The following is a 10,118-nucleotide window of genomic DNA, read 5'->3' as shown; positions in this document are numbered from 1 at the left end:
TATATAAAGAATATAAGGTAGTTACTGAACCCTATAATTATTGTAAAATTACCTAACAAAAAAGACCTTGCTGGCCTTTTTAGAAACCTCTCTTTGGAGTAATAGAACACACACACACACACACACACACACACACACACACACCATTGTGCTCTGGTTGGGGAAGCAGAAGGTTGTGAAGAAGTGACTCGATTTTACTGAGTGAAGAATACACAGAAATTTATTTGGAAAATAAATGACTTTGTTTGCAATAAAACTCCAAAATATCAAATGCAAGATGGCCATAATGTTCTGATGGTCAAGGAGCATACATGCACACAATTTATTGGATTCGTGCAATCTCAGGGGCCTGACACCTAACATGGTGAAACATCGTGTAAGTCCGGAGAAGCAAACATTAAGTCCTTACAGAAGCTTTTGGAAAGATTTATAGGCTAGATCTTTTTCTCTGCCTTCCTTTGGAAAGTAATCGTGTCTCATTTTTTAAAAATAGTTCCAAATTCATTTGGTCAGTATTTATTTAAAATAAGTTGATAATGTAAAACAAGTAACAGTTGTTTTACTGTAAACATGTCATGCATGTTCTATCGGTTCAAAAATAAAATTAAAACAAGATATCCTCTGTAAAGCAAATATATTTATTATGCACTTTCATATACATAGGGATTTTTGCTTAATATAATACAAGAAATAAAATAAAACTTTTACATTGTGAAGTTCAATGTACATTTTAGGCTATTTACAAACCCCAAACCAATGGAAAAAAAAACCTATTTGTTTGCAACTATATTTACTGAGACATGTAAATGAAGACATGAAGGAAAACAAACATTTGCATAGCCAGACAATATTGAGAAAAGTATTTACTCCTGTTTTTTAAGTAGGAATTATTTTTGGTGAAGATTCCAGTAGGAGAGGGGCAAGGATAAGGGACAAAAGATACTGTGTGCTACACAGTACACAGAGTTCAGGTCAAACCTTTCCTACAAGCATTCAGGTTTTCATTCTTCAGTACTGTATTTTTTTATCACTTCCCTTTTTACCACCTCATGACTTTTAGGGATGGACATGGATGGAACATTAGCTATTTAGGAGTTATATTTGGGGGACTATTTTTACTCTTCTTAAGGATTAAAAGCCATTTTCAATCATAGTATTAAATCAGTACAGAGAGAAATCAGCAGTCAGGCATCTCAGCACCCTCTCATCCTCAGTCTGACTGAAGGCCGTTTTTGTCCTATTCCAAACAATATGAAAACATCATATTGAACATCTTATTTTTTCCAACAGGTTCTCTTCCTACCAATTGTTTCAAGTGGTAATATAATGTGGACATGAAAACATTTAGCTCTTTGAAAAACATAAATCCCTTATGTAATGAGTCATATCTTTGCCCTTTGGCCACAAGGTGCATTTTAAAAAAATACACCTAATAAAACATTAGAGCTTCATCTTCTACAGTAATGTAAATGTACTGTATTTGAGATATGAGTAAGAATGGTTCTCATAATAGTGTATATTCATATTTATTAATAGAATCATTAACACTTCTAAGGCTACTTTGCAAGAGTCCTATTAAGTGTATTTAATAAATGTCCCATAGGGACAAAAATTCAATACTTGAAACATTCACATTCGAGTTATCCATATTGCCATGTCACCTTAATAGCGAGTGAACTTATTAATGCATTTCCTACTCCTGATTATGACTTGATTACATAAACAAAATGAGTGTTGCTGACTTTAATAAAAGATCCAAGTGAAACATTTATCACAACCAATTCCACGTTAGTTTCTGTGAACAATGCACTACATATGTATCCTTCATTTAAGATGACATTACTGACCTCTGTTACTAAGACATTTTCTAAATATTCTTTTCCAATAGTAAGTTTTGTGCTAAATCTCCAAATTCTCTTTCCTCATTCCTCCTCCTTATCAACAGTATATGGGGAGAACAGAACTTCTGGATTTTGTGAGATTTTTCAGGGCTTATTTAAATACCAAACCCACACCCTTGGCTTCTAAGTACATTCGAACCTTTCCAGACATACACTCACCCACTCAACTGCCCCACTGGGTGAGAGTCCACCTAGGCCACGGCTGTGGGTCACATGCTCGTCTGAGCCGGTCAGCTTTGTTTTCCTTGGTCACAGACCTCACCCTTAACCATAGTATTCAGTCATCCCACAAACAATTGTTCAAAGAAGAAAGCAGGAAAGAGTATGTGGACAAAAAAGTGTTTATCAAATAATAATAAAAAATACACATGTTATGACTGACAGGTTAGTGGTATCATCTGTGAAGGACAGCACTTACTACATTCAAGAATATTCATCAAACTAACCACTAAAATTGATCCAAATGACTTTGAGTGGGGCTATCTCCATCATGCAGTGATTTACAAAACAGAGGCAACTGAGAGAGAAGCCAGTATTAAAATTCACACTGGTAAATTGTATTTGATTCAGCTGGACGGTAGAGATAAGGGTAGTCAATGAATTGTTCAGGGATCAAAAATCTACCCTCAGAGAGACAGGCATATCTCCTCCCACGCACATGTGGCTGCAGCGTGGCTGTGTCCTGAGACGTTCCATGCCTCAAGAATCAGTCTGTCTTCTTGGAGGTGGAATGACAAGTGAATGGAAGGTGAAATTGTACCCCATTGAATGAAACAGAACTTTGTTCTGCCTATAGTCTTTTTTTTTTCTTTTTGACACATGTAGCCAGAAATTAGGAGGATACTACTGGGAAATCCAAATTTAAACTACTTAGAGCAGCTCCCTAAAATACTAGAAATTATTTTTAAATCTACGAAGAAACCATTTTTCTTCACCTCAATGGCATTAAATAGATTTAAGTTCATTTTCAACCAATGCTGAAGGTGTAGTGAGTATAAATAGTTGCATGATTTATTTTAATGAGTGACATTTTTAAAGATACAGGAAACAAGCCACACACTACAGCAATGCAAATGTGACTGAAACAGTAGGCTTAACTTTTGTTTGCCACAAAAAGAAAAAAAAATAAATACAAGGAACACTGCCTTTTCATATATATTTGATCATGGCACATGCACATTTATCAAATCTTAACTTAAAATACTTAAAAATTTTTCAGCTTTTAACAGGGAACTGCAGAATATACCTGCATTTAAAAAAAAAAGTGCTTATTCTTGTGTAGTGAATACAAAGCACACTAAATGACATTTTTAAGCACAGAGGGTTACATTGAGAAGGCAGCCTTGCTATTAGGCACATTACAGTAATTAAGGTAACTGAACTGCAAATATCACATTCTTTTTTTTTCAGCAATCAACAGGCATGTTATGTTTCCATCCAGTAGCTGAAGAACCACTCCAATCACAATGTCTTCTGTCTCACAGAACAGGAAACTAATGCAAAAGTTAAGAAAAATATATTAATTTCTACATTATACTTATTATTTAACTATATTTACTTACCATGTAAAGAAAAAAGTAGATTACCTGAGATTCATTATTTAACTTATAAACCACTTTTAAAGATTCCACAAAATGTTTACCTTAATTCATGTGTTTTGCTGTTTAATGTACTTTGCCTTTACAAAAGATATCATGAGAGTTGGAGAGCGACACTATCAGAACTAAGTATTTTTAAAATAAACAACAATGGGGAACGAATTAACTACTTTGTACATGTTGTTTTTTAATGAGATTTGATCAGTTGTTCCTAGAGTCACATGGAAGTGTTTATTATTAGAAGGTATAGCAAAATTTATGATAATGTGTCACCTAAAATACTGTATCTCCAAAGACAAAAGAAACATAAGAGATTTCCATTTTCTAAAAGGAAAGAGTACAATAGAGGATAAAAATAATTAAGTAAACTGGGATAAAAATACCTTAATAAAAGTAGGAAAATATTCCTAATGAAATCTTTGATCTATCTCCAATATCAAAAATGTGCTTTTAAAAAAGTATTGATAATATAAAATCATGTTATCTATTTTCCCATTAACTTCCCTTATATAATTAATGAATCATCCACTGAGGTGGGAAGAAGAAAAAAGTGTTTTTATTTAATAAATATGAATTTATTTTGAGGTTTAAACATTTAATTCTTATGTCTAAATATAGTGGGACCTAAAAACTCTCTTGCCATTATAGCCATTAATCTTCTTTTCACACCTATTCTTGGTGTGTGTATACTTTACTTAAAGAGTCTTAAGAATTTGTCCTACTAAAAATTACCTTTTGCTGATTAAATCTTTGACTCCTTGGGTGAAAAGTTAGGAAATTAATATTTACTATCTATCTACTAAGCACTACATATACTATTTTATTAAAACCAAGGAGTATTACAGAAATAGCCCTTCCTTCTGTTACCATCAAATAAATGTTAAGAAGGAAAATGATTGTGTAAGAAGGAATTCTTAATCTGAGATCCATAAATAGTACATTCATTCATTCATTCATTCACTTATTCAACACATTTTTTACTGAGGAACTACTATAAGTCCAAGCAGTATCCCAAATGCATGGAATATAGCAGTGAAACAGGTAACAATCCCTACCTTCACAAAGGTTACATTTAAGTTGGAAGGAAACAAATAATAAACACAATAATAAATAAAACATGTAAAGTATGTGAAATAGTAAGTACTTGGGACAATAAAAGTCGGAAAGGGAGTGCTCGAGCTGGGAAAGTTCAAATTCCTAAGTAAAGGCAATCAGACTTTTGGCATTTTATTCTTTATGTTGATGAAATGTTACCTGTTATAATGGTGTCTCCTTCTTATAGTTGAAACTAGGGTCAGAACCGTCGATCTGAAGCTTCAGGGCTTGTTTAAGGCTCAATTCCGTCTCTGACGAAGGGTACCCTTCCAACACTTCCTGATGCCCTCTGTCTTGTATTGTTCTTGGGACGGAAACCCGACCAAGAAACACCTGGTTGCTCTGAAGATGGTAATTTGGGTTTGTCATTATTCCATTTCTCTTCTTCTGTTCCCCACTTTGTTGGTGAATGAGAAACTGCTGCTGCGATCGTCCAACTTCCTGCTGCGCAGACGGTATCATAATTTTGCACTGAGATTCTGCGGGTATTTGTTTAGGGGGCGTGCTGGACCCGGGTTTGGCTGCAGGCCCTCTTGAATCAAACTGAGTCATTTCATATTCTAAAACCTTTGGCTGTGAGGAGTTATTTTGTTTAGCCTTTCTCCCAGCTGACCCAGATTTGCTGGAATTTTCTGATTTCCCCCCTTTATTTGTTTTCGTTGACTTCAAACTGGGCTTGACTTGACTCCACTCAAATTCACTCGAGGGCGAGTTATGGCTCTGTCCCAAGGACTGTGTTGTGGAAGACGGGGACACAATGGACTGTCGACTTCTACTGCGGGGCAGCGAATGCTGCTGGATCTGCTCAGTAAACGACAGGTTGTGAAAGCTATCAATTGGCACAGTTTGAGCCGTTGCTGTAGACGAAGTAGTTCTCAAAGATGAATTTTTTGAGCTTTTCAGAGAATTATTGGACAAGGATGACTTCTGACGATCGACTGTAGAGTCTGGAGATTCTGAGGGAGAACTGAAGGCGTGCGCTGGCCCATTCGGTAAACCACGCAGTGAAGCCTGCATGTCCCCTCCGCCAGTACTGCCGGAGCTATTTGATTTAATTGTTAACGACTGCATTTTTGAAGACACGGATTGTAGAGGCTTCTGCTCCATTGTGTGAACAGGAGAGGGGGAACAGCCATTCAAACTAGATGCACCATATTTTTCTAATAATTTAATTATCTGAGAGTGTCCGTTTTTAGCTGCCACGCGCATAGCAGTGCGTCCGAATTGATCTGCGTGGTTGGGATCAGCACCGTGCTCTAGGAGAACCTGCACGACATCGATGTGCCCTTCCTGGGCTGCGATGCAGAGGGCAGTTGCACCTTGATTACAAGTGTGGTCCACAACAGCTCCATGCTCAATCAGAAGCTGCACCACCTTCACGTGGCCCTGCCACGCTGCAGACTGCAAGGCAGATCGCTTTTCGTTGTCTGCGGCGTTGATGTCAGCATGGTAGGTTATCAGAACCTGCACCATGTCCAAATGGCCTTGCCAGCAGGAAACATGAAGTGCTGTCCTTCCTTCTGCATCACTTGCTTCTACATTTGCACCATTTTCTAAAAAATACTCAGCCATTGTAAGTTGGTTTTCTAAGGCCAAAATATAAAGGGTAGGCCTACCATCAGCATCTTTGTAATCAACGTCAGCTCCATGGCTAAAAAGCAGTTCAACAATGTCCCTGTGTCCTTCTAGCGCAGCCACCCGCAGTGCATTTCTACCATCATAACCTCTTTGATCAATGTTGGATTTATTTTCCAGTAATATCTGAACACAATCATAATGACCCTCTTGTGAAGCTAATATGAAAGGTATTCGTCCATCATTATCAATCTCATTTGTTCTAGCACCTTGTTCAATAAGTGCTTCACATATTAATCTGTGACCTTCAAAAGCTGCCATGTGCAAAGGTGTCCATCCAGCATCATCTCTGTGATTTTCATCTAACCCTCTATCCAGTAGAGTACGTACCACCTCAACATTGCCTTGGGCTGAGGCTATGCTGAGGACTGTCCTACCTTCACTATCAATGCTATCCACAGCTGCACCCCAAAACAAAAGTGTGTTCACGACTGAAGCATGGCCCATAGAAGCAGCTGCTAAGAGGGGTGTACGGCCATTGTTATCTGTGTGGTCTACATCTGCTCCCCCCTCTAGAAGCAGGTCAACCACATCGACGTGTCCTTCATAGGCAGCCACCAGCAGTGGGGTCATGCCATCTTTATCACAATGATCTACTTCAGCACCTCGATCAATTAAAAGGCTGACAACTGACGCGTGTCCTTTGCTTGCAGGCACACAAAGTGCAGCTACAGAGAGTGCAGTCCTGCCATCAACATCCTCATGATTCACTTCTGCTCCGTGGTCCAGAAGGTGTTCCACAATCTCTCTATGTCCCATGTATGCTGCTGCTATCAAAGCAGTCCTACCTTCATTATCAGCTTTGTTGACTTCAGCACCATGTTGTAGCAAATTCAGTACAATATCCTCGTGTCCTCCCCACGCTGCTGCTCTCAAAGCTGTTCGGCTGTCAGCATCCGCACAATCCACTTTTACACCGGCATACAGTAGCGCAGAAACCACCTCCGTGTGGCCACCCCAAGCAGCAGATCTTAATGCTGTCCAGCCATCCTGATCAGTGTGATTAATGTTTGCTCCGCACCCAATCAGACAATTAACCACCTTGGTATGTCCTTGTCTAGCAGCCAGGGTAAGTGGTGTGTGCCCATGAGCATCTTCTATCTCTAAATCTGCTCCCCTAGAGACAAGTAAATTCACCACATCAAGGTTGCCGCTGTAAGCAGCATTAGCCAGTAATGTTCTCCCATTTGAATCACACTGATTTACTGAAGCTCCATTATCTAGTAAGGTCCGAATGGAATCCTCTCTTTCTAAGGCTTGACGGACTATGCATGATGTGCGATCGTCTTCACTGTTCACATGAGCACCAGCTTTTACCAACAGCTGTAACACTTCTTGTTCCTTGGGTATTAAGGTTGACAGGGAGTCTCTGACAGGTGTACCATTCCATATCATCCACAGAGCTAACTCAGCTGTCTCCAACTGCAAGTTTGAATTAATTAAGTGCAATGCAAATTCTTGTGCTTCCAATGGTGTTAGATTCTTGGCTTGGCAGGTATAACTCATAGCCAGCATTCTGTGTCCTTCTGCTGCATTGCATAAATACTTCTGTGTGCAGTGTTTCACGTCCAGAAGCCACTCTGCAAAGCTGTAGTGAAATAGGATTTTAGTATTTCCTAGTCCATCAACAAGGAGTTTGGAGAGCACGTCTAACTTGCGTTGAAAGTCTTCCAAGGTTAATGACATATTTTTGGTCCATACTGCATGATATAATTCCGTTATGGTCAAAGGTCGGCAGGCAGCAAGAATCACATTCAAAATAGGTTGAACCTTTGCAAACTGCTTTCTCACAAAAAGTCTTTGGCACAGCCAGAGATAGAGACCGTTTAGAGTTCCTGGGATGTCACGGATCTCTCGTAACATAATAAAATTTTCTACAACTCCATCTAGAACCCGTTCTAGATAAAGAAAGCACCCGCTGCTTTTAATGTGCAGTTGATTTAACATCTCTGCAGTTTCTTTTGTAAGGTGTTGTCGCAAAGCTTCTTCTTGATCTAAACGATGGAGAATGTACTGTTGCACATCCTTAACAATATATGCCTTCCGAAGGTCATCTAAACTTATTTTTCGAAAACCTAGAGGAGACAGAAAAATAGATGTCATCATTTGAAAATAATTATAGAAGTTGCCATACACTCAAAGAAAATGTCTTCAGTATATAATAAACTAATAAGCAAATAAATCAATGATACATGAACTAATACTAAGAAACCCATACCTGTTAGTATAGAAATCAGTTTTCTTTTCCTTCTATAACACACTGATAGCAGAGAAACAATTTCATTTTCCAGTTTACAAATGGGACATATTGTAGTGGCTCTGTGCTCCTCTCAACTTCAGTGATAAGCATTAGACAGTCTTACAGACATATCCATAAAGGCATGTTAAGATTTTCTGAACTCTCAAATGATTGGGAAAAAAAGTGCAGGAAGCAACAAATAAGATTTGTTTGCTTCTACAGCTGATCATTTTCATATAAAAATTGTATATATTTTTCCACCTGCATAACTAAATATATACTAGCTTTAATTAGGGGTCTGAATATTCATATCCAATTAGAATATCACCTGTCATGGCCTTTAAGTAACATTATTTTACATGTTGTCAAATTAAATGTCAGGTTGTCAATAAATTGCTTAAACCTTAAGATGCAATTTGGTCAAATTACGCTAACAAAACTTCAGCATTGTAAAAATAAAGCAGCTTAATATATTTAAACCAATATAATATACTAGTTAAAGCTATTTGAAATTCACTTTTAATTCTTTAAAGGGAACCATAATTTCATTTTCTAAAGGGAGATGATATCTTGATTTACAGACAGGAATTTATTAAACAAATGTATTCCTCTTATAGAAGAAAAATACTGCTGAGTAAATGAATTCTCTTTAAGAGAAACAACTCTAGAAATTGAGGAGAGATTAGAGATGGTCACCTGTTACTGTGGAGGCAAGACTTTTCAAAGAGTCTGTGATTCAGTCTAGATAAGAATCACTAAGGGCTTGAACAACCACAGCAGAACAGATACAAATGAAATATGAGTTTGGAAATTATTGCTAAGAGCTAGATGCACGGAGCTCAGCGAGTATGGAGAAGGAAAGACAGGAGAAGTCAACATTGACTTAATTTCTGGCTTGATGGAACAGGATGGTAAAGACATCACTGAAGGATAAATAATAGGTTTGGAGAGAAAGCTGATAAATTCAGTTTTGTGATACTAAGCTTGAAGAACTACATGAAATATATAAATTTATTGAAAACACAACCTACTAAGAATGACATATGAAGAAATAAATTTGCATAGCTTTAAATCTATATAAAAATAAAAATCTAATTATATATATGTACAACTGATTATTAATTAATTATACAGATAATAAGATGCTTTTCAACAGAATTTTAAAAGGTAATTTTAATTATAACAAAGACACTTTTGTTCCAAGGAGAGTTTAAAACATGCACTGAAATTTATAACAATCTACATTTACCAAGGACATGAGGTAACTTGCCTCTTAACTTTTTTTCTGTGTGTTCATTTGCTCTTGGCTTTATAAAATCATCAAACAATTTAAGTAGAAAAACACCTGGAATGTTGCTAGTAAAAATTTTTTAATAATAACTATCTTACATTATAAAGTTTTAAAGTTTCCAAAATGATCTTGTAGATATTGACTGATTTACATGAAAGATTACAGTACCTATTATGAATAAACTAGAGGCCCGGTGCACAACATTCGTGCACTGGGGGTTGTGGGGGGGTCCCTCAGCCCGACCTGCCACCCTCTCCAATCTGGGAGCCCTCAGGGGAGCCCTCTCCAATCCGGGAGTTTCTGTCTGTCTTTGTAATCATGTGAGTGAATTGTCTGAGACCCCAACTCAGTTGGGTTAG

The 10,118-nt window shown here is 37.4% G+C and overlaps 1 protein-coding gene across 1 annotated transcript in view; it reads right to left on the bottom strand.

Moving 5' to 3' along the window:
* Positions 1-2,226: 2,226 nt before the first annotated feature.
* ANKRD50 (ankyrin repeat domain 50) overlaps positions 2,227-10,118 on the bottom strand; it is a 27,736-nt gene continuing 19,844 nt past the window's right edge. The window contains exons 3-4 of the mRNA XM_006762827.2: positions 4,754-8,304; positions 2,227-3,394 (exon numbers count right to left, since the gene is read on the bottom strand). Coding sequence (XP_006762890.1) covers positions 4,757-8,304 — 3,548 coding nt within the window. The 3' untranslated portion in view covers positions 2,227-3,394; positions 4,754-4,756. The remainder of the gene's footprint in view (positions 3,395-4,753; positions 8,305-10,118) is intronic.

This window comes from Myotis davidii, unplaced genomic scaffold (assembly GCF_000327345.1).
Source record: "Myotis davidii unplaced genomic scaffold, ASM32734v1 scaffold438, whole genome shotgun sequence".
In the NCBI taxonomy this organism is placed as follows: Eukaryota; Metazoa; Chordata; class Mammalia; order Chiroptera; family Vespertilionidae; genus Myotis; species Myotis davidii.
This window is presented reverse-complemented; position numbering and strand designations above follow the sequence as displayed.